The 25,751-nt window shown below is 46.1% G+C and overlaps 1 protein-coding gene across 1 annotated transcript in view; it reads left to right on the top strand.

The window, feature by feature from the left end:
• The window catches only part of NBAS (NBAS subunit of NRZ tethering complex), an 854,371-nt gene that overhangs the window by 479,635 nt on the left and 348,985 nt on the right, over positions 1 to 25,751 (top strand). The window contains exon 41 of the mRNA XM_069728113.1: positions 10,338 to 10,567. Coding sequence (XP_069584214.1) covers positions 10,338 to 10,567 — 230 coding nt within the window. The remainder of the gene's footprint in view (positions 1 to 10,337; positions 10,568 to 25,751) is intronic.

Raw genomic sequence — 25,751 nt, 5'->3', positions numbered from 1 at the left:
CAGCCAACTTTCGTCGACTCTGTGTGGGGTCTTTTACTCTTATGTTTTCTACTCTTCATTGTTAAAGGGATTCTCCAGGATTATGAACAAGACGATCTCTTACCATTTTTGAAGATCAGTCTATAGTTATATAGGTTGTGATAAAAGCCTCCAGCCCTTTCTTAGGCTGGTTTCACATTTGCGTTTTTTGCTGCTGCGTTTTAACGCAAAAAAAGCATGCATTTTTTTTCCTATATTTAACATTAAAACGCATGCGTTTTTTTTGTATGCGTTTTGCCGCGTTTGACGACACATGCGTCGTTTCTATGCTTGCGTTTTGTTGCGGAAATGCAACATGTAGTAATTTCAAGAGGCGTTTTTTTGCCGCAAAAACCGCATGCTTTTTTTGCGGCAAAAAAATGTATTGCTGTCTATGTAAACGCATGCGTTTTTAAGCACATGCATTTGGTTGCGTTTTTTAACGCATGCTTTTCCATAGAGAAAAACAAGTCTACACACTGATAAGCCACCCCCCACCATCAAGGTGATAAAGGGATCCAAACCCTAACCCATCAAGGTGATAAAGGGATCCAAACTCTAAGGGTACCGTCACACTATAACATTTCGATCGCTACGACGGTACGATTCGTGACGTTCCAGCGATATCGTTACGATATCGCTGTGTCTGACACGCAGCAGCGATCAGGGATCCTGCTGAGAATCGTACGTCGTAGCAGATCGTATGGAACTTTCTTTCATCGCTGGATCTCCCGCTGTCATCGCTAGATCGGTGTGTGTGACACCGATCTAGCAATCTAGCGATGCGAACCAGCGATGCGTTCGCTTGTAACCAGGGTAAACATCGGGTAACTAAGCGCAGGACCGCGCTTAGTTACCCGATGTTTACCCTGGTTACAAGCGTTAAACTAAAAAAAAACAAACAGCACATACTTACATTCTGGTGTCCGTCAGGTCCCTTGCCGTCTGCTTCCCGCACTGTGACTGCCGGCCGTAAAGTGAAAGCAGAGCACAGCGGCTGTGCTTTCACTTTCACTTTACGGCCGGCAGTCTGTGAGTGCGGGAAGCAGAGGGAAGCAGACTGCAAGGGACCTGACGGACACCAGAATGTAAGTATGTGCTGTTTTTTTTTTTTTAGTTTAACGTTTGTAACCAGGGTAAACATCGGGTAACTAAGCGCGGTCCTGCGCTTAGTTACCCGATGTTTACCCTGGTTACCCAGGGACCTCGGCATCGTTGGTCGCTGGAGAGCTGTCTGTGTGACAGCTCCCCAGCGACCACACTACGATTTACCTACGATCACGGCCAGGTCATATCGCTGGTCGTGATCGTAGGTAAATCGTATAGTGTGATGGTACCCTAACCCATCAAGGTGATAAAGGGATCCAAACCCTAACCCTAGGGATCTAACCCTAACCCTAGGGATCCAAACCCTAACCCATCAAGGTGATAAAGGGATCCAAACCCTAACCCATCAAGGTGATAAAGGGATCCTAACCCATCAATGTGATAAAGGGATCCAATCCCTAACCCTAACCCATCAAGGTGATAAAGGGATCCAAACCCTAACCCTAACCCATCAAGGTGATAAAGGGATCCAAACCCTAACCCATCAAGGTGATAAAGGGATCCAAACCCTAACCCATCAACGTGATAAAGGGATCCAAACCCTAATCCATCAAGGTGATAAAGGGATCCAAACCCTAACCCTAACCCATCAAGGTGATAAAGGTATCCAAACCCTAACCCTAACCCATCAAGGTGATAAAGGGATCCAAACCCTAACCCATCAAGGTGATAAAGGGATCTAACCCTAGGGATCCAAACCCTAACCCATCAAGGTGATAAAGGGATCCAAACCCTAACCCTAGGGATCTAACCCTAACCCTAGGGATCCAAACCCTAACCCATCAAGGTGATAAAGGGATCCAAACCCTAACCCTAGGGATCTAACCCTAACCCTAGGGATCCAAACCCTAACCCATCAAGTTGATAAAGGGATCCAAACCCTAACCCATCAAGGTGATAAAGGGATCCTAACCCATCAAGGTGATAAAGGGATCCAATCCCTAACCCTAACCTATCAAGGTGATAAAGGGATCCAAACCCTAACCCATCAAGGTGATAAAGGGATCCAAACCCTAACCTTAACCCATCAAGGTGATAAAGGGATCCAAACCCTAACCCATCAAGGTGATAAAGGGATCCAAACCCTAACCCATTAACGTGATAAAGGGATCCAAACCCTAATCCATCAAGGTGATAAAGGGATCCAAACCCTAACCCATCAAGGTGATAAAGGGATCCAAACCCTAACCCATCAAGGTGATAAAGGGATCCAAACCCTAACCCATCAAGGTGATAAAGGGATCCAAACCCTAACCCTAGGGATCTAACCCTAACCCTAGGGATCCAAACCCTAACCCATCAAGGTGATAAAGGGATCCAAACCCTAACCCATCAAGGTGATAAAGGGATCCTAACCCATCAAGGTGATAAAGGGATCCAATCCCTAACCCTAACCCATCAAGGTGATAAAGGGATCCAAACCCTAACCCTAACCCATCAAGGTGATAAAGGGATCCAAACCCTAACCCTAACCCATCAAGGTGATAAAGGGATCCAAACCCTAACCCATCAAGGTGATAAAGGGATCCAAACCCTAACCCATCAAGGCGATAAAGGGATCCAAACCCTAGCCCTAACCCATCAAGGTGATAAAGGGATCCAAACCCTATCCCTAACCCATCAAGGTGATAAAGGGATCCTAACCCTAGGGATCCTAACCCTAGCCATTTCTATTTATAGTGGGTTTTCTAGTTGATTTTTATGATTGGCAGCTGTCACACACTAAAGATGCTTTTTATTCCAAAAAATATTTTTTGCGTTACCACATTTTGAGAGCTACAATTTTTCCATATTTTGGTCCACGGAGTCATGTCACACGCCCTCTGTAGTCCCATTGGCGGTGTCTGGATCTTGATTTTTCTCTTGTGAAATTTATCATCATGCTTTTAAAAAATGCAAACGCAGTAAAAAACGCATTTAAACGTGTAAAAACGCGGTGTTTTTTACTGCATACAAAAACGCATGCGTCTAAAAAACGCAGCGTTTGAACGCGTTTACATGCGTTTTTTTCACCACCTGCGGATGCGTTTTTAACGCTGCGTTTTTTAACGCAAATGTGAAACTAGCCTTAAAGGGGTTTTGCCACGAACAAAAGTTCATTTTAATCAATAGAGCTTGAAATAATAACTTCCACAATGTAATGTCTGTATATGCTTTTGCGTCCTCCCCTGCCCAGGAGATGTGGTATGACCAGACCATGTTCCTGTACGGTCAGACATGGCCATTACACAATACAGCACAGGGGCACATTTATAAGATTATCTCAGAGCAGGGACATTTTATTTAAACACATCCAATTGTGTAACTTATCATCAAGATCTATTGAAAAAAAATGAACTTCAGTTTATGGGTAAACTCCTTTAAGTGCTGTTCTAGTATCTGGCATTACTGCCTCATGTGGTCAGGCATTCCGCATTCTGACTGCTCTAACTGTAAAGAACCCTTTTCCATTTAGCTGCTGGAATCGCTTTCCCCCACATGAGATGAATGCCCACTGGTCCTTACTATGGTCTCTTTGGAAGGAATTATCATTTGTTAGTCCTTTGTATTGACCACACATATATTTATGCATATAAATGATTTCTCTTATTTTTTTCTAACCTAAACAAGCCCAACTTTTCCAACCTCATCATATGAGAGACCGTCCATCCCTTGTATTAATCTAGTTGTCGCCTTTAAACTGACTCTAGTGATGCTCGGGTGTTCTCCGAGTATTTTTTGGCATGCTCGGAGATTGTTATAGTCGTCGCAGCTGCATGATTTGCGGCTGCTAGACAGCCTGAATACATGTGGGAAATCCCTAACAAACAGGCAATCCCTGCATGTGTTCGGGCTGCTTAGCAGCCACAAATCATGCAGCTGCGACGACTCTAACATAATCTCCGAGCACGCCAAAATACTCGGAGACCACCTGAGCATGCTGGGAAAACCCGAGTAACGAGCATACTCGTCACTAGTCACTTTATCTTTTTAAAATGTGGAGCCCTAAACTGGAACCCGTATTCTAGATGCAGCCTCACCAGTGTTGTACAGAGCAATACGTTGGGACCACAAGATTTTATCTCTTGTAATACACCCTGCTGCCTGACATTGAGTACTGCTGCTCAGCTTACTTGTAACCAGAATCCACAAGTCCTTCTCCTGTTCTGTAGTCCTGAGCATATTCCCATTTTTTGTATTTCCTGGCATGTTTGGTATTGCAGTTCAACCCTATTCACGTAAAAGGTTATCCTACTAAGAATATTTATCCACAGAATAGGTGATATACAGCTCTGGCAAAAATGAAGAGACCACCACATCCAAACCCTGTTATGGGCAGCCCAATCTCCAGACCTGAACCCCATTGAAAACCTCTGGAATGTAACCAAGATGATGATCGATAGTCACAAGCCATCAACAAAGAAGAACTGATTACATTTTTGCACCAGAAGCAGTGTGAAAGACTCGTGGAAAGCATGCCAAGACGCATGAAAGCTGTGATTAAAAATCATGGTTATTCCGCAAAATATTGATTTCTGAACTCTTCCTGAGTTAAGACATTAGTATTGCTGTTCCAGCAGTCAGACCCCCTGCGGTCATACATTTATTTCCTATCCTGTGGAAAGGTGCTAAATATTATTTGTGGAGTTACCCATTTCAGTAGGGATTTTCATCAAACTCAAACATCATCTATGGGCTAATGTGGCACCATTTCTCAAACAAAGGAAGAGATTTTTAAAAATGTAGAAAAATCCCTTTAAGTCTTAAGTGTCCTGAGTTGACAAGAAAAGCTCAGATGCCTTGGAAAATAAAAAACCTAAGTCAGGAATAAATCTATATGTGGCTCAGGGAGAGTTGGCCAAAAAGGAAAGCCTGAATTGTTCAGGATGCGCTCCATGTGAGATGGGTCCATTACGAGATCTGTCAGGAAACTCATCATGTTCTGAAAAGATGTAATTTCCATATAAATAGTCCTTGCATCCATCTTGCTGCCATTGATAATTCTGGGCGACACTGTTGCTGGCTTAATGAGTGTGTGTGTACAGGATATCAGAACGGTCACGGGCCGGCACTTGTCACTTTCCAGGATTTACCCCTCCATTTTTATAATTCATTCCTCTATATGACTATTGTGATATACCCCAGTATAGAAAGGATAGCTTGTGCTTCAAAGAATATCGGAAATGTTGATGGGCTTTAATCCAGTAGGGATTCATTTGGCCGGACCACCATCAACAGAACTGAGCGGAGGTACAAGCTGAAGGTGTATAACATGTACTCTAAGAAAAGACCTGTCAAGAAAGCTGAAAAAAGCCAAATAACGAAAATATTTTACTAGATTTTTGCCACCAAATCTGAGCGCAGCATGATATAGAGACACATACCCTGATTCCAGTGATGTGTCACTTACTGGGCTGCTTTCTGTAGATTGTATAAAATCACTGTTTTATCAGCAGGAGATTATGACTTGAGGACTATTAATCCTGCTGCCAGTTAGTCCAGCCCTGCCCCTGCTACTGATTGGCAGCTTTCTGACAACGATACAATTAGAGAAAAAGACCAGCACATCCAAGCTAGTGTGAACAGGTTTCAACCAAAAAAAAAAAGCATATAACTTGAAAAACGGGCATTTTTTCTGAGGGAAAATGGAACATTCAATAGGATTAGTGACTAAGCACGCAATATGCCATAGTGCTTGAACTACACTGCCCAGTACCCCAACGTGTGTTTTGCGTGTTTCTTCGTGAGGGGGTACTGGGACATTGTACCTGTGGGTATATATAATAGTGTCGAAATTCACCTGTGACCCCTTGATTTAATGCGCACATGCGTGTGGAGCATTGCCCGTCTCCTCCCGTGGTCGGCGTCATCGGAGGTCACACTGCGCATGTAAGTAAGGTGGAAGCTGCGATTGGACATTGGGCAGGGGAGGATGCGATGATTTGTCACATACGTGACCTCTCCATATCTATGGGCGCATGCATACATCTCCCTTTAATTCTTAAGCTACCTAGACACCTCTCTCCATCCCATTAATATCTATACAGCTGTTAGCTGCTATTTCTAACCCACATCCATCTCAGCTCCTGACACGCTGCTCCTATCAGTTCTGTGTAATCACAATTCCTGGAGCACACAGCATGATATATATATACATATATATCTAGTGATAACAATGTGCACTCGGAACAGACCACTTATAGCTGAATGTGTTACAGCGGAATTTGTGCTGAGCTTTATAGTTCCATTATTACAACAGCTCTGCTACTTAAGGAGGAGAGCGAGGAAGTAAGGAGACTGCATAGCTCTCAGCTCCACAAGAGACCAGGAAGTAAGGAGACTGCATAGCTCTCAGCTCCACAAGAGATTACTTGAGTATAACCCTTATATCCTACTGTTTAGCTTGTAACCCAGTGCTGAAGCAGGCTTGGGTTAGGAGGTAACAGTGATCCTGACCTGTATTCAAAACCCTGCTTCTAAGCTCCATACAATAGAGCTTGTAAGCGCGGGAAATGTTACACCGTCTAGCAGAGGTGGTTGGTGTCCATGGTGACAAGCTGTAAACAAGAGTGTTAATTCCTTAAAAAGTCTGAAAATTTAACTAAAATTGCATTTATAATATTAATGAAGATGGGAATAACCCTTAATTTATTAATTAAAAAACCATAGGTATTGCCAGGTCTTGTGTTCATATTATGCAGCTTAGATTAGCACATTGGAGTTCAGAGACAAGAATAGAAGGGAAGTGCTGGAAAGTGTTGTCAAATTGTCATTTCCTACATTAGGCTGGAGGAGACGAGTCTGACGACGGAGCTTTTTATCTCTTCTGTCTCGTGGCTTTTCTTACCGCCTCTATTTGTGCAGCCTCCGAGCATTCGCCGTAATGCAGAGCTCATCTCTCGGTGCGGACCCCGCACGCCGCGGGTTAAGTGCTTCTCTTTACATTTGTATTTTTCATCCTGGTAAATCCTTGTGCAGTACAGCAGAGCTGACGCCTCCAGACTTCAAGCGTGTAAAGCGTAAATTGCGACAACTTAACCTTATGTGTCGGTGTGAATGCCCCCAAACAATGCGCCGCCGCGATAAACATCCGACATCTACACGTTTCCATTCTGTCCCTAAAGCTTAACCAATCGCTTTATTCTAAGGTAAGCTGTGTGTCGGAGTAATTCTCCGGAAATGTTTTCACAGTGCGTATATCAGGAAGCAGGTAGATTTGGGTGGTAATTTGCCCCCCACCCCGTGCTTAGATCTCAATTTTTGCCGTTTTTGTGGCCTCTAAGCACAGCCGGACTTTAATCCTTTGGAGGATTTCTGAACTGGATTTCTGGGGTGAGATGTTTTCATCTCCATTCATGGCGGATTCAGGACGGGAAAATCTGACGCTCGCGGCTGAAATTGGGGAACAGCTTAAATGGAAATCCACAATAATAAAAAAAAATATTCCTGTCGTCGGCTGTGAGTTGGGAGAAATTTCTCTTTATTTTAAAAAGTTAAGGCTCTTTCCAAAAACCTGTCCCGTCTGCTTTGTCAAATAATAAAGGCTGCTGCAGCCGATCAGTGGCTGCTGCAGCCGATCAGCGGCTACTTATTGGTTGCAGCAGTCATGTAACGCAACGTCGCCCACTGGTAACGGAAGCCCCAACATGGCAGGAGATGAGTCTACATTTTATGGGGTCCAGAATTGATTGAGTAGTTGTGGGCAGCCCCTTTTCCAGATGTGATTGACGGCAGCCACATGGCCCATAGACAGCGGTAGATTCACTCAGACTCATTGACCTCTATGGTAAAGCTTTCTAATTATCTGACGTGGGCAAAGGTTATTTTGGAGGGAGGGGGAGGAGGTGAGCTGTGACCATAATCTTTATTTTGGAGGGAGGGGGAGGAGGTGAGCTGTGACCATAATATTTATTTTAAAGGGGGGGGGAGGAGGTGAGCTGTGACCATAATCTTTATTTTGGAGGGAGGGGGAGGAGGTGAGCTGTGACCATAATCTTTTGTGAGTGCGGTATTGTGTGATATGTAGTTGTCAATCATTAGTCATCCTGTGTTGATGGTAATGTCTGATAGACGTCCTGATTTTAACAGAAAAGGAAGTTTGAGTCTAATATTCGATAAGTGGGTGTAAAAAAATGCAACATTCTGTGTTTTTTATATTATAAATCATTATGTAAAATACTAAACAAAAGATAAAAAACACTTTACAGACTTGCTTAAAAGTTTGAGCCCCTTTAAACCCATTTGTTAACTTAAATGCATCTGTTTTCAGTTAAAAATGATTTTTTTGACCATTGGTTTCTGTAATAAAAAATGTGTTTTTTTGTCTTCCAATAGCATCTGACCTGACCGCAAAATGAGGTAAATGAAAACCTGTCAGTGAGCTCATTCTGAGGGAGAGTTATAACTTTTATCCTCTTCCTTCTTAGCTGCGTTCTTGTGCTAATGTATGATCCCATGAAATTTGAGATCAACCCTTTCAGAATAAGCTCACTGTCAGGTTCTCAGTAAACTCATTCTGCAGCAAATTAAGCAAAAAATCCTTTAATTTATTAAAAGAAAAAATAATCCCCAGCGTGTGCCCAGAAGTTAATATTCGGATCGCCCATTCCCAAAGCAAAGATAAGCCCCTGGGAAGTGTGAGATGGTGATGAGGTCTTGAATCAATTTGTGCCGTGCAGACTCTGCTTTTGCTACCATGGATATTCATGGAGTTCTGTCTGCCGGACTGAAATCCATCATTTCCACTGGCATGGTGGCTCTTCAGGTAAAATCCTGCAACATGTGGCCTCTTTATAGAGCCTTCGGATTAAAGCTTAATGGCATGAGATGAGCACAGTCAGCGCCACATTCTCCCCTCCCCCGAAAGCCACTTTCACATCTCATCCCCCCCACACGGATCCTAACATATAATAAGGCTGACGTTCCAGCCGTCGGGGATTAAAGCCATGTAAATCGGCTGAAGTACGTGATTAAATAATATTTTCTGGGCAATTAAATACGACTCTCGTCTGCTGGAACACGGGAGGAGACGTTTACAGGTCTTGTAATCTTTTTTTGCGGATGGGTGTCTGTGTAAATACTTCCAATTATTCCCTATCAGTATGGCTTTGTAGTGTGGGAGGAAATGGGAGAGCCCAGAGAAAACCCCGCAAACACGGGGAGAAAATATGCATCTAGCTTTTAATCCAGGATCCCAGTGTGTCAAGGCTGCAGTGCTAACCACTGAGCCACCCGGCTGCCCCCAGATTACACATAAGAAATAAATTATAGGGCAGTATAGTCTTGTACAATGAGAAAAGCGCCTGCCAGAGACTCAACCGCTGGGACTTGGTGAAAAACTTTTGTACTTCAAAAATTGTGATCTTCCCGCAGCCAACAAGTTCTAGAGCGGGAAGATCTTGCAGATATTTGGGAAAATATATGCAGCAGAACTTGACTTGATCATATGACAACCCTACATGATCATGTAATAGAAACCCGCGGCACATAAGAAGTTTATTTGGCAATTCTTAAAGTTGTTAACGTTTCAGTCCTACACACGTACCTTCATCAGAACGGATTACCTCTAATGATATGGATGATGATGGCGCCATTACTACAGTCACTAGCGTCGCAATCACAAGTTCTGTTGCCAACAGATCATCATCATTAGAAGCAATCCGTTCTGATGAAGGTCCATATGTAGGACCGAAACGTTAACACCTTTAAGGATTGCCTTTTTCGTTTACTGCAACTTCTTGAGTGCCAAGTGTTTGTATTTCATGATTCATTGGTTAGAACCCTACTTGGGCGCCTCGTCCTCTTAATCAGGAGTGCCGTATGCTCTGCCTACGCAACCCTACATGATCAGGCATTTTCCCACACATCCCAGTGAGGAATGAATGGTGAGCTCTCCGGGCATGTGCCGCTGTTAGCTGCAGTAAAGCGTAAAACTCCAAGAAGACAACGTAGCGGAAGAGGTGACCGAACGAGCACTCGGGGGCAGATTGATCTCCTTTGCTTAGTGGACAATGCGTTTCAACTTCATCTTCTCCTCTTCCAATGCACTTGTATATCTAAATGTTATTAAACTGAATCTGGACCTTCTAAAAATAATCAGTGAGAACTAGAAATATCCAGTTATTGTTCTTCCTCACTTCATGGAGAGCGGACATGTTACAACTTGGTGCACCTAGTTCTTGTCTCTTTTTTGTCTTCCTATACGACACACTAATTCTATTTATTTTCCATAGGCGGACCCAAATTTGCTCATCAAATTGGTTACAAAGTACGTCTCTGATTATGCCAACGCCAACTGGCCCATTGAATTGGTGCCCCTGATCGAACAGCTACACTTCTACAACGAGAGACTGGTGGACTTCACTCAGGCTCAGATCCTACAAGGTCTCGGCAAGGGAGTGGACGTACAGAGGTTTGCCACGGACAGCCAGTACAAAACGGAGACTATTCTGGGACTTGCCGAGTAAGTATCTTAATGAATTTATACTATGACTTTTTGTTTGCATTACACGATTGTGTTACTATAAAATAGGTTTTTTTTTATAATTGTCAATTTTTATTGAAAATAAACATTTCCAAAGTGATTAACATATAACATGAATATCGACATTCTCTTATAGAAAACAGTGTCAGACAATAAATTGTCAAATCAATGAACCAGTAGGATGTTGCCGACATTATATTAGGAGGCAATATAACGAATGATATACCAGCAGAATGTTCAGCCATTGTATACATGAACGGTATACTCAGAAGTGGAGGACCAACCATACAGACAAAAGACAGGACATTAACCAGGGAAGGGGGGTATCTCAAAATCAGAAAGGGGAGACCGGTAGGGGCTATATAGTGTAGAGAATCGAGTTCATGTACAGTGCCTTGCGAAAGTATTCGGCCCCCTGGAACTTCTCAACCTTTTCCGACATATCATGCTTCAAACACAAAGATACCAAATGTAAATTTTTGGTGAAGAATCAACAACAAGTGGAACACAATTGTGAAGTTGAATGAAATTTATTGGTTATTTTAAATTTTTGTGGAAAATCAAAAACAGAATATGATGGTTTAGGGCCATATTCACACATTAAAGGGACTCGGTCAGCACAGAATGACTGTTGAAACCACAAACAGGAGCTCATTGCTTCATGGCGGGGCCGATCATCTCCTCCCTTCTCTGGCTCTATGAAGCCATAGCTGTCAATCAAAGAAGAGCGGGGTGGAGCAGGTGGGAAGGTGCGTTTAAATAGTCCTACCATGAACCAAGCACATGCGCTCGGTGCACACTTGGCATGGCCAAACTTTTAAGTGCCCTGGCCACCTATTTGTTTTCCAACTTTCTTCTCCTTTCTCTGACTCTATAAAGCTAGAACACTCAATCAAACAAGGAGGGGCAGAAATAGAGGTAAAACATGTAGGTGGGAAAATGCACTGAACTGTTTGGCCACACCAAGGGTGCACCGAGCGCCTGTGATTGGTTTGAACAGTCTTTTTATGCTGACAGACTGCCTTTATTGTATTTCCTACATGTGCTATCTATTGTTTCCTGTGAAAACACAAGGACATACATATATTTTACGCTACTTTTCAAAAGTCTAATTTGTAATTTTCTTTTTTTTTTTTAATGATCGTCATCAAACAAAAATTTTACTTAATTTGGTCCATGACTTGGTTAGTGTGCTATCACATGCCTTGTTAAAACTGACCCACAATGAAAAATGGATGAAAAATGGACTATCATGAAAATCAAAAAATACAGATGCAGAACTGAGAATTGTGCAAATAAGTCCTAATGCAAGGATAACCAGGACGGCATGTCTAGTTAATTCAACAGACACCCTACAGTCAATCTTAAAAACTCTGTACTATGGCATATTAAAGGCATTGATATAGTACTCCCATTACAAAGAGTAAATGGTATCATGCGGAACATTAGTAATTAGTGAGATCTTTCTCTTCTAAACCTCCATTGCACCGAGCCGCCAAGATGAAGACCACAAAGAACAGCACCGCTCACAAGCCGGCTCTGATATTCCTCCAGATTACAACATCGTACACAGACTTGAAACGCGTTTCCAGCAGATAATCTTCTGAGTCTAGAAATCTGTCTTTGGAAAAAAAAAAAAAAGAGGAACGAAGTCCGGGCTGTGTAACGTAATATCAGAGCACTACAAGTCATACCAATTAGCCTGTGAGATTAGGAGAACATATTGATGCATAATAATGTGTCTGTACCGCGGCTTGGAATATGACAACAGGATTAGAAGTGTCGCTATCGGTCGCCGGTTTTTAGAATTTGTTTCCGTATGTTCATGGAATAAAGTTTCCACGCTGCTGAAAACAATAAAAAGGTTAATGAATACAGCAATGCCCTGATATAAAATCCCATAGTATCTGATAGCGGCATATCGGCACGTCGTACGGCCAGTCTCGTCAGTCACTGCCGCGGTTCGGGTCACATTGCCGTCTCTTTTGGGAATACATTATAAGATATGTCCCATCACGGCAACCCCTCCATATTTTACAGTGAGTCCATGATCGGCTGATAGCTCCACACTTAGAACTAATCTTCAGAAATGTGGCGACCAGCTGTTATTGCCGGGGGATCGTTGGTTGGCCAAACATTTTTCCGGCAGGGGAAATTTTGATTGACACATCTTCTACTAACCGGATGGCCATCATGTAATGCATTTACCGGCGGCGTAGTCCTCTAGAGCTGCCGTTTTCTGTATCTCTCAACTCTGGCTAAGAGAAGGGTTTTCTGATTTGAGGGGCACCTTATCTTTGATATCCACAGGTCTTAAGGGAAACCTTTTGGTAGGATCAACACTCCTGAGTCTGTTTGGGCATGTGAGCCATAGAAACCTTAGTAAAGTGATACCATAATATCTGTGATCTGATGTATTATTCCAGAGAAAGCCATGTTTTTCATAATGTGTAAATGAGCAAATTAAGATCTCACTGAGAACCTGCCTCTTCAGCTTTTTCTAAATGAATGGAGACATTACCAGTGTGAGCCATGTAACGACTGACAGTTTGCTCCCCTGATCTACATGTCTCACACTGGTAACTGCTCCATTTCTTTCACATAAGCTTCATGATCAGAATCTCAACCTTATTGTTTCAAAATAAATTACACAATAATTTCTAAACTACTGTTTATTCAATCATTTTTCCCTGAGTCATTTCTCATTATTGCACAATTTCTGGACATCTATGGTATGATTTTTTTTGCCTGTGTGGGTTGAATGGGTTACCGACATCTGGTGAGAATTTTATGTCAATGGCACCTTTAGAAATATATTTACTTAGACAATTGGTGACGTGTAGTGATGTGCTAGTATACTCGTTGCTCGGGTTTTCCCGAGCACGCTCGGGTGGTCTCCGAGTATTTGTGACTTCTCGGAGATTTATTTTTTGTTGACGCAGCTGCATGATTTACGGCTGCTAGCCAGCCTGAGTACATGTGGGGGTTGCCTGGTTGCTAGGTAATCACCACATGTAATCAAGCTGTCTAGTAGCTGCAAATCATGCAGCTGCGGCAAGGAAAAGTAAATCTCCGAGGAGTCACAAATACTCGGAGATCACCGGAGCAACGAGTATACTCACTCATCACTAGTGACATATTCTATTCTTATTTCACCCGTTGTATGCTGAACCTAGAACACTTATTTAATGGGGCTGTCAGCAATGCCGATGACATCACATTTGCATTTGCCTGCCAGGACACGTGAAAGGTAGACAACTGAAGTCTTCTCTACCGCTTGCCGACCAAAGTGGAAGACCCTTGATGGGACAACCCTTTTTGTAAGAACCTCTTTCAGGAGGACACCTAGGAACAATCATGGAGAACCTTTGACATTGGTGCAGATGCTGTTCTGGCTAGAATGAAATGCGTGACCACTGTGCTGCCTGTTGTATTCACTGTTCAATCTGGCGTATTTTCTGTTTGATTTCCATTTGCCAAACAGATCGCACATGGCCTAATGCGAATGATTGGGGTAGTTCAGCCTTTACTACTGATTGAACCCTTTTGCAGTTTGTTTCAGGATATGGCGTTATTGTGGTGGGATCAGTGGGGACCACTGTTTAAAGCACTGCGGAATAATTTGCTGGTGCCATGTTAGCGGGAGTGTCTATTTCCCAGTCGCCAGACCAGAGCCCAGCTAACCACAGCTAACCACCTCCCACCTGCCAGCATCTCTAGCACCTCTTCTGATTTGTAGGCCAGATGCGATGTCCCCATAGTGGCATGGTGCACATTGATGTTGCTTCAGGCCTACTAATCAGAGGAGACACTGTTGATGCCGACAGGTGGAAGATGGGTACGTGGGGCTTTGGCCCAGCGGTCAAGGAATATTGATGTGGCCATTTGTTAAGGGTCCTGCAAATCTTTTTGCTCACCACTAGCTAGCTACTGGTTCACCCAACCAGCTTTCCAACTTAAAAAGGGGCCAGTGGCAGGTTGTTGCATATGGGTCAATAGTGTTTATCATGGATGTACAAACATGAGCTTGAAGGTTAGAAAGCTGTCCAGAAAACGTGATTTAAGCAAATGCACCGTGATTTCAGAGGCCTATTGTACAAGGAAGGGGACTCAAGTGCGAAATAAGGGATGGATGACAATTTTAAGGTAGATGTTTGGGTTGTGGCAAATATACTTGTTCTCAAATTATATGGGTATTGGTTGTGAGGTTGCATATTGGAAAACTCCATGAACCAACACTTGAAGACTTAGAACTTTTCTTAGAGCCGTGCCGCTCATATCCGACTTCTAATTCCGTTTAACAAGTCTGTGTAATTGTGGTTTGACCTTTGTCAGCCTTTACTTAGCAGAAGACGTCTCTCTACTTCTCTCAGACTGGAGAATTTCTCGAAGAAGCTGTAACATTGCGTTGCCTTTGTACTGTCGTGATCAATAGGGGTGAAATCTTCCTGCAGTTTTCTTCTTTTTTTTATGAAGGCATATCGATGCAACGGGAGCGCAGCAGAGATCATGCTCTGTAGTCTTCAACCGTGAACACAGCTAAATCAATTGTAAGCCACAATCACAACACGTTCCTTATTTATCGAGAGTTATCTAAAAGCCACAAAAGGAAATTCCAACATTCACTACTTAAACAGTGAGTTAACCAGGCCGACCGCATCCTTACCGCAGATGTCTCACGCCGAGGAAACCGGGAGTAGTTACAGACGTTCCAGGACTCATACATAGTAAATATAATATATATTTATGTGCTGGTCTCTCAAATATTTATTACCCTTATTATTTATGAAGCACTGAAATACATAAAAGTGCAAGTGCTAATATTACCACTAATAAGATACAGCACATTATCAACCAGTCCTCCCAACCCACTGACTCCGCATCTGACCCCTTGATGTTCGGAGCTGCAGAATTCTTGTAATTTAGATATAAACCCATTGGAGGTGCCTTCAAAGGGAACACGTCAGGAGATTTGGGGTCAGCAAGCTAATTACATTGATGGGTAGGGTAGTAAAAGACAACATGCCCACTAAACTTAACCAAATCAACTTTGAATTCTTTATGCTAAGGCGGCTGCAAGTGCTCTGAGGATTGACGAACACGGAACATATGTAAGAGCATAAAACACCACAATAAATGGCTGTGGCCGTACAGAGACACAGACTGTGTAATACATAAAGTTTATTATCATTAGTATTTATAGCCTGGCTGAATTACTGAGCTAGACTTTACCTTAAAAAGGGGGACATATGGTGAACAGTGTGCCAATTAATGCACAGGGCAGTATTACATAGTAAATCACCTATGTAATCAAAGTCAAAAATGTATATAAAGGACCAACATTCTTAAATACAGCCCATGAGATGGTGGGTAAGACAGCAGCTGAAGGAAGAAAAACAGTCACGGTCAATATGACCAGGTTTAGCCATTTATCATTTTATACATACACCCATCCATGGGAAGAGGCACCCAACGCGCGTTATGCTTAGGCTTGGTCTCCAGCTGTAGAATATATGTCAACTTTTGCAATGATGATAGCAATACCGTAATTTTAGGGCCAACATGAACAATCTAATCTCTCAACGATTCAAATTGGTCTTTTGGAGTATGTTCTCATGTGATTGTGGCGGAAAGTGTGCAGATCTTATATATATATGCTTATATATATATATACTGTATGTAGCATAAATTTGACTTTGTGCGTATTTCACATCCATCAGCGACCAAACCAAACTGATTAAAGTATAAAAAAGAGAAGAGGTTAAATAGTAAGATATAAATCCATAGGGGAACCCTTTACCTTTCTCCGTCATGTGCAAGGAGTATTCCAGTTACAAGAAGGTACCTACAATCCATTGGATAGGTCAGTGGGCGGTAGATTGGTGAGACTCCCCCCTCCATTTTCCAGAACGGGGGACTTTTGTCCTCTCTGTCTGAATGGTGGGGCAGTGTGCGTGCTCAAATGCAGCTCCCTTTATTCTACATAGTATGGAGAGGATTTCCGTTATCTATGGGACCATGGGCAGTCCCAGAGAGGATGGACAGTGGGGGTCTCAGCAGCTAGACCCCCAACGGGCTACAGTTTGTCTCTTATGGTGATAGATGATAACTTTATGTACTCACAGTAGCCCTGTTTAGGGGTGTTGTACACTACTGGATTATGTGCAGCCGATCGTAGACATTGACATCCCTTGACCACCGGTAGACACAGTGCCAACATCTCTCGCACCGCGCTGGTCCAAGAGGTGAGTATATGTTGGTTTTATTTTATCTGGGGCACTTTAGCACACGGGAAGGGATGGTCCAGTTGTACAATTTTTCATAACCTGGATCCAAAATCCAGAATAAGGTGTGACGTCCACCACCTCCCCCCGCGCAGTCGGCTTCTTCGCAAAGTTCTCGGAAATAATTTGAGCGCAAGATGACTGTTCACACATAGCAGAACTCCAGCCGGTCACGTGGTGATGTCCTGGAATTAATCTTGCGTGATTTGCCCTTTGCTAAGATGTGAAACATGACTGAATCTGTATCAAATAAATGATTGGGTTTGTACGGCATAATAATGTGTTTTTTTGTCATCCTGCTCTATGGGAACAACAAAGTGTGAAAGAGCCAATTATGGAATGCTGCTGATCTCTGAGATGGCCATGAATCATTTTTATAGTGTTTTTATATGCTTTTAATTAGACTTTTCAGTGTAAGAGTCTCTGTACCAGGCATTGGTATGCAACGTGCCTCCTCGCCGCTTCTTAGGGGAAAAACATAGAGTGAAGAATGCAATCGAAGCCGTAGAGAGATGCTCACTTCATTACGGCTAATGGGGGTTTGCTCATGTTAATATGAAATGTGACCGCTTTTTTATTGACCGGCTCTGCATTTACATCCTCGACATCTTATGACCCTGAGAACAAACACAAAGTTGCGCGAGTCATTTCAAACAATTCCCACCGCTTCATAATCATCTAGCTCTTCGCAAGGCTTAACATTTCATTTTTTTTATGTTTTTTTAAATGAAGAAATGGAGCAACTTTGCTAATAGTCTTGCAAGGGGATAGAGTTGAGTGAAAGGATCTGCACTGCCCTGGCCCATCGTCGAGTCTGGTTCTCCATGCCATTCTTCACCTCTGATGCCAATACTGTTGGCTCAGAATCTTGGGTGTCTTCTGCATTTAATTACCGTACTTATGATCTCTGATTAATGTATTCAGAGTGTCGTTATTTGCCTCTGGGTCTTACATGTGTTCTTTTACCATTTTGCTTGTTGCTTGACATACACCAAGATGAGTAGCACAATATGATCGGCTCTGAGAAATAAGGAAAGCAAAACATGATTATGTGATACTCTGCAAGGAGAGGTTTGCACTAGCAGTGGCCACCCAGTGGTTGTGGTGTGAGTTCCACCCTAGCATGTTGTGATAATGTATTGAATGTGGTATACCTCTGTGTTAGAACCCCTGAGTTGGTACTTTGTGATTGGCTTCTCTGTCCACCGACCACAGAAGATGCACCTTTTCTCAGGGTGTTTAGTTTGTTACCTTGCTCCAGTCTGCTTAGGGTAACAGGTGTTTTCATTTGCTGGTTTGTCTGCCCTATCACCTTTCAGGTGCAGCTTTATATTCTTTCCCCGTGCTGGCATTTCCTGCCGTTGATATTGTCATTTGGATGTTCAGCTATAGTGCTGCTGTTTAAGCCAGGCTGTGGAAGTCCAGGTAGGGTTCATCTCTTTTCTGTTTTTGTTCTTTACTCTATCTTCTGTTTCTTTTAAGAAGTAGGCATATTCTCTAACAGTAAGTACTTAATCCTTTATTTAGTTTTTTGTGGTTTGTTTTACTCACTTTGGGACCTTTTCCTTTTTTCAGCACACTGTCCCTTTTGTAGGTAATTTACACTCTGCTCTGCCCTCCATTTCTTCAGGAGGAACGTAAAGCGCTCGATGGCCTTTGAGGCAGCATAGGTCTGAGTTGCTATCATCTAGTGTTTAGGGCTATCTTAGCTCACGCAGGAACCACTAGGGCCTGCAGGGTAGGGTCTCTAGTCTGTACTGGGACCGGCAGGGTTAGCTGCAGATTTTAGCTTTACCTATTTTCCCGAGTGAGTTGCTACACTAGCCCTAACATTGTTCTAGTGAAAAACTAGAATCCTTATTCATTTTTGAGCAAGAATTAACCCTATACCTCTACGAATTGGTGCTTTATTTTTTTCTATGACTGTCAAATTATCCAGAAATTTTTCAGTTACATAGTACTGTTGAAAAAAGACAAATGTCCATCAGCGGCAACATCATTCCTTGTCTCTCCATTACAACCTTTTTCAAAAATGATACCTGCTTTGTGGTCAATTGCGGGGGGCTTCAGTTGCTGTTCCTGAGCAATCAGCCAGCTGCCGCCACAAGGGAAAAATTGCAGCCTGCCATATTGTTCCCCTGCTGTGGCACATACGGTGTGTTTATGGCCGTCTATGAAATATATGGATCTTGTTGGTATGCGAAAGTGAGGGCTGTTGCTTTGGCTTATATAAAGGGTTTCTAGTGGGGGACCCTGCTGCAAAAAATTGCAGTTTTTGGCAAATGCCATTTTTTTACAAAAATATGTAACCTGGTGCATGGAACGCCTGTCCTATTAGGTTTCTTGTGGCGTCTTCTGCTGTTTGGCATCACCGGGACCTGCCTAGTACCCTGGATGCTATTTGTGCCTGTTGGAAAAGGAGAACATGACTGTCTGGCCTTGTCTACACCTGTCAGATATGTAAATTAATGCCCTCCTCTGATTCTTGAGTGACGTGAACACGTCTTTGTGTCCTTTCAAGTTCCGCACCAGTTCAGCACGGTTTCTCGACAATGACATTTATTGGCAGGATTGAATCCTGGAACATAATGACTTTGTCAAAAAAAGAAATATGTGTTTTTTCTTACTTTTTAGAATAATGGAAAAAAAATCAGGATGAGCATGGCGATCTGATTATACTGTGAGTGCAGTCAGCGGGGGTCCATCCTGTTCTTCTCCGCCATGTCTCCAGCAGAGCGAGCACACAATCCCATTGTCAGAACGATTGCTGAACACGGCGATCAGAGCCTTTTGATGGAGAACTCGTCATCTCATTTTTGTGCCGGGTCTTGGTTTAAGAGATTAACAATTATTCTTCTAGTATCTGCGTTTTCCATCCCTTCCATTTGCGCAGAAAAAAATGATAGTTGTTTAGATGATCTACATCTGGTTTTCTTCAGCATCAGGAGTCTAGGCCATAGGACATGTTCATCTTAAAAGTTGCAGATACCTTGGAGACATTTTTATTTTTCTTGTTTTAAGGCAACAGTACCGAGCCACATGTGACTCGCACACTTGTGAAGTGTGCGCTGGCGGTGTAAGAAAGCTTCCTACTTGTTTGGTGTTTTCGCATACGGCGGACATTAGCAGGTAGCTACACCGCCACCATATCGCTAAAAAAAAAAACTAAGCAAAAAACACGCACACAATATCAAGACCGCTCTGTATCCTCAAGCAAACACACCCAACATGCTTTGTGCGCTTGCAAGAAGACCCAACTAGCGTGGTGCTGCCCACAGCAGAAGAGCAGCCTATACTGACTATGGGGGGTGGGGAAATACAGGTGATGGGTTGGAAAAGGCATGATACTGCAAGTCACTGGATGTCACCACTGGGGGAAGAGTGCTGGATGTCACTGCTGGGGGAAATAGTGCTGGATGTCACTACTGGGGGAAGAGTGCTGGATGTCACTACTGGGGGAAAGAGTGCTGGATGTCACTACTGGGGGAAGGGTGCTGGATGTCACTACTGGGGGAAGGGTGCTGGATGTCACTGCTGGGGGAAATAGTGCTGGATGTCACTACTGGGGGAAGGGTGCTGGATGTCACTACTGGGGGAAGAGTGCTGGATGTCACTACTGGGGGAAAGAGTGCTGGGTGTCACTACTGGGGGAAGGGTGCTGGATATCACTATTGGGGGAAGAGTGCTGGATGTCACTACTGGGGGAAGGGTGCTGGATGTCACTACTGGGGGAAAGAGTGCTGGGTGTCACTACTGGGGGAAGGGTGCTGGGTGTCACTACTGGGGGAAGGGTGCTGGATGTCACTACTGGGAGTAATGGTGCTGGATGTCACTACTGGGGGAAGGGTGCTGGGTGTCACTACTGGGGGAAAGAGTGCTGGGTGTCACTACTGGGGGAAGGGTGCTGGATATCACTATTGGGGGAAGAGTGCTGGATGTCACTACTGGGGGAAGGGTGCTGGATGTCACTACTGGGGGAAGGGTGCTGGATGTCACTACTGGGGGAAAGAGTGCTGGGTGTCACTACTGGGGGAAGGGTGCTGGGTGTCACTACTGGGGGAAGGGTGCTGGATGTCACTACTGGGAGTAAGGGTGCTGGATGTCACTACTGGGGGAAGGGTGCTGGGTGTCACTACTGGGGGAAGGGTGCTGGATGTCACTACTGGGGGAAGAGTGCTGGATGTCACTACTGGGGGAAAGAGTGCTGGGTGTCACTACTGGGGGAAGGGTGCTGGATATCACTATTGGGGGAAGAGTGCTGGATGTCACTACTGGGGGAAAGAGTGATGGGTGTCACTACTGGGGGAAGGGTGCTGGGTGTCACTACTGGGGGAAGGGTGCTGGATGTCACTACTGGGAGTAAGGGTGCTGGATGTCACTACTGGGGGAAGGGTGCTGGGTGTCACTACTGGGGGAAGGGTGCTGGATGTCACTACTGGGGGAAGGGTGCTGGGTGTCACTACTGGGGGAAAGAGTGCTGGGTGTCACTACTGGGGGAAGAGTGATGGATGTAACTACTGGGGGAAGGGTGCTGGATGTCACTACTGGGGGAAGGGTGCTGGATGTCACTACTGGGAGTAAGGGTGCTGGATGTCACTACTGGGGGAAGGGTGCTGGATATCACTACTGGGGGAAGGGTGCTGGGTGTCACTACTGGGGGAAGGGTGCTGGATGTCACTACTGGGGGAAGGGTGCTGGGTGTCACTACTGGGGGAAGGGTGCTGGGTGTCACTACTGGGGGAAGGGTGCTGGGTGTCACTACTGGGGGAACAGTGCTGGATGTCACTACTGGGGGAAGGGTGCTGGGCGTCACTACTTGGGGAAGGGTGCTGGGTGTCACTACTGGGGGAAGGGTGCTGGATGTCACTACTGGGGGAAGGGTGCTGGATGTCACTACTGGGGGAAAGAGTGCTGGATGTCACTACTGGGGGAAGGGTGCTGGGTGTCACTACTGGGGGAAGAGTGCTGGATGTAACTACTGGGGGAAGGGTGCTTTATGTCACTACTGGGGGAAAGGTGCTTTATGTCACTACCGGGGGGAAGGGTGCTGGATGTCACTACTGGAGGAAGGGTGCTGGGTGTCACTACTGGGGGAAAGAGTGCTGGGTGTCACTACTGGGGGAAGGGTGCTGGGTGTCACTACTGGGGGAAGGGTGCTGGATGTCACTACTGGGGGAAGGGTGCTGGATGTCACTAAAGGGGGAAGGGTGCTGGATGTCACTACTGGGGGAAGGGTGCTTTATGTCACTACTGGGGGAAAGGTGCTTTATGTCACTACCGGGGGGAAGGGTGCTGGATGTCACTACTGGAGGAAGGGTGCTGGATGTCACTACTGGGGGAAAGAGTGCTGGGTGTCACTACTGGGGGAAGGGTGCTGGGTGTCACTACTGGGGGAAGAGTGCTGGATGTCACTACTGGGGGAAGGGTGCTTTATGTCACTACTGGGGGAAAGGTGCTTTATGTCACTACCGGGGGGAAGGGTGCTGGATGTCACTACTGGAGGAAGGGTGCTGGGTGTCACTACTGGGGGAAAGAGTGCTGGGTGTCACTACTGGGGGAAGGGTGCTGGGTGTCACTACTGGGGGAAGAGTGCTGGATGTAACTACTGGGGGAAGGGTGCTGGATGTCACTACTGGGGGAAGGGTGCTGGATGTCACTACTGGGAGTAAGGGTGCTGGATGTCACTACTGGGGGAAGGGTGCTGGGTGTCACTACTGGGGGAAGGGTGCTGGATGTCACTACTGGGGGAAGGGTGCTGGATGTCACTACTGGGGGAAGAGTGCTGGGTGTCACTACTGGGGGAAGAGTGCTGGATGTCACTACTGGGGGAAGGGTGCTGGATGTCACTACTTGGGGAAGGGTGCTGGGTGTCACTACTGGGGGAAGGGTGCTGGATGTCACTACTGGGGGAAGGGTGCTGGATGTCACTACTGGGGGAAGGGTGCTGGATGTCACTACTGGGGGAAGGGTGCTGGATTTCACTACTGGGGGAAGGGTGCTGGATGTCACTAAAGGGGGAAGGGTGCTGGATGTCACTACCGGGGGAAGGGTGCTTTATGTCACTACCGGGGGAAAGGTGCTTTATGTCACTACCGGGGGGAAGGGTGCTGGATGTCACTACTGGAGGAAGGGTGCTGGGTGTCACTACTGGGGGAAGAGTGCTGGGTGTCACTACTGGGGGAAGGGTGCTGGATGTCACTACTGGGGGAAGGGTGCTGGGTGTCACTACTGGGGGAAGGGTGCTCGATGTCACTACTGGGGGAAGGGTGCTGGGTGTCACTACTGGGGGAAGAGTGCTGGGTGTCACTACTGGGGGAAGAGTGCTGGATGTCACTACTGGGGGAAGGGTGCTGGGTGTCACTACTTGGGGAAGGGTGCTGGGTGTCACTACTTGGGGAAGGGTGCTGGGTGTCACTACTGGGGGAAGGGTGCTGGATGTCACTACTGGGGGAAGGGTGCTGGATGTCACTACTGGGGGAAAGAGTGCTGGATGTCACTACTGGGGGAAGGGTGCTGGGTGTCACTACTGGGGGAAGGGTGCTGGATGTCACTACTGGGGGAAGGGTGCTGGGTGTCACTACTGGGGGAAATAGTGCTGGATGTCACTACTGGGGGAAGGGTGCTGGGTGTCACTACTGGGGGAAAGAGTGCTGGGTGTCACTACTGGGGGAAGAGTGCTGGATGTCACTACTGGGGGAAGGGTGCTGGATGTCACTAAAGGGGGAAGGGTGCTGGATGTCACTACTGGGGGAAGGGTGCTTTATGTCACTACTGGGGGAAAGGTGCTTTATGTCACTACCGGGGGGAAGGGTGCTGGATGTCACTACTGGAGGAAGGGTGCTGGATGTCACTACTGGGAGTAAGGGTGCTGGGTGTCACTACTGGGGGAAGGGTGCTGGATGTCACTACTGGGGGAAGGGTGCTGGGTGTCACTACTGGGGGAAAGAGTGCTGGGTGTCACTACTGGGGGAAGAGTGATGGATGTAACTACTGGGGGAAGGGTGCTGGATGTCACTACTGGGGGAAGGGTGCTGGATGTCACTACTGGGAGTAAGGGTGCTGGATGTCGCTACTGGGGGAAGGGTGCTGGATGTCACTACTGGGGGAAAGAGTGCTGGATGTCACTACTGGGGGAAGGGTGCTGGGTGTCACTACTGGGGGAAGGGTGCTGGATGTCACTACTGGGGGAAGGGTGCTGGGTGTCACTACTGGGGGAAATAGTGCTGGATGTCACTACTGGGGGAAGGGTGCTGGGTGTCACTACTGGGGGAAAGAGTGCTGGGTGTCACTACTGGGGGAAGAGTGCTGGATGTCACTACTGGGGGAAGGGTGCTGGATGTCACTAAAGGGGGAAGGGTGCTGGATGTCACTACTGGGGGAAGGGTGCTTTATGTCACTACTGGGGGAAAGAGTGCTGGGTGTCACTACTGGGGGAAGGGTGCTGGGTGTCACTACTGGGGGAAGAGTGCTGGATGTCACTACTGGGGGAAGGGTGCTTTATGTCACTACTGGGGGAAAGGTGCTTTATGTCACTACCGGGGGGAAGGGTGCTGGATGTCACTACTGGAGGAAGGGTGCTGGGTGTCACTACTGGGGGAAAGAGTGCTGGGTGTCACTACTGGGGGAAGGGTGCTGGGTGTCACTACTGGGGGAAGAGTGCTGGATGTAACTACTGGGGGAAGGGTGCTGGATGTCACTACTGGGGGAAGGGTGCTGGATGTCACTACTGGGAGTAAGGGTGCTGGATGTCACTACTGGGGGAAGGGTGCTGGGTGTCACTACTGGGGGAAGGGTGCTGGATGTCACTACTGGGGGAAGGGTGCTGGATGTCACTACTGGGGGAAGAGTGCTGGGTGTCACTACTGGGGGAAGAGTGCTGGTTGTCACTACTGGGGGAAGGGTGCTGGATGTCACTACTTGGGGAAGGGTGCTGGGTGTCACTACTGGGGGAAGGGTGCTGGATGTCACTACTGGGGGAAGGGTGCTGGATGTCACTACTGGGGGAAGGGTGCTGGATGTCACTACTGGGGGAAGGGTGCTGGATTTCACTACTGGGGGAAGGGTGCTGGATGTCACTAAAGGGGGAAGGGTGCTGGATGTCACTACCGGGGGAAGGGTGCTTTATGTCACTACCGGGGGAAAGGTGCTTTATGTCACTACCGGGGGGAAGGGTGCTGGATGTCACTACTGGAGGAAGGGTGCTGGGTGTCACTACTGGGGGAAGAGTGCTGGGTGTCACTACTGGGGGAAGGGTGCTGGATGTCACTACTGGGGGAAGGGTGCTGGGTGTCACTACTGGGGGAAGGGTGCTCGATGTCACTACTGGGGGAAGGGTGCTGGGTGTCACTACTGGGGGAAGAGTGCTGGGTGTCACTACTGGGGGAAGAGTGCTGGATGTCACTACTGGGGGAAGGGTGCTGGGTGTCACTACTTGGGGAAGGGTGCTGGGTGTCACTACTTGGGGAAGGGTGCTGGGTGTCACTACTGGGGGAAGGGTGCTGGATGTCACTACTGGGGGAAGGGTGCTGGATGTCACTACTGGGGGAAAGAGTGCTGGATGTCACTACTGGGGGAAGGGTGCTGGGTGTCACTACTGGGGGAAGGGTGCTGGATGTCACTACTGGGGGAAGGGTGCTGGGTGTCACTACTGGGGGAAATAGTGCTGGATGTCACTACTGGGGGAAGGGTGCTGGGTGTCACTACTGGGGGAAAGAGTGCTGGGTGTCACTACTGGGGGAAGAGTGCTGGATGTCACTACTGGGGGAAGGGTGCTGGATGTCACTAAAGGGGGAAGGGTGCTGGATGTCACTACTGGGGGAAGGGTGCTTTATGTCACTACTGGGGGAAAGGTGCTTTATGTCACTACCGGGGGGAAGGGT

This window comes from Ranitomeya imitator, chromosome 5, assembly GCF_032444005.1.
Source record: "Ranitomeya imitator isolate aRanImi1 chromosome 5, aRanImi1.pri, whole genome shotgun sequence".
NCBI classification, from domain to species: domain Eukaryota; kingdom Metazoa; phylum Chordata; class Amphibia; order Anura; family Dendrobatidae; genus Ranitomeya; species Ranitomeya imitator.
This window is presented reverse-complemented; position numbering and strand designations above follow the sequence as displayed.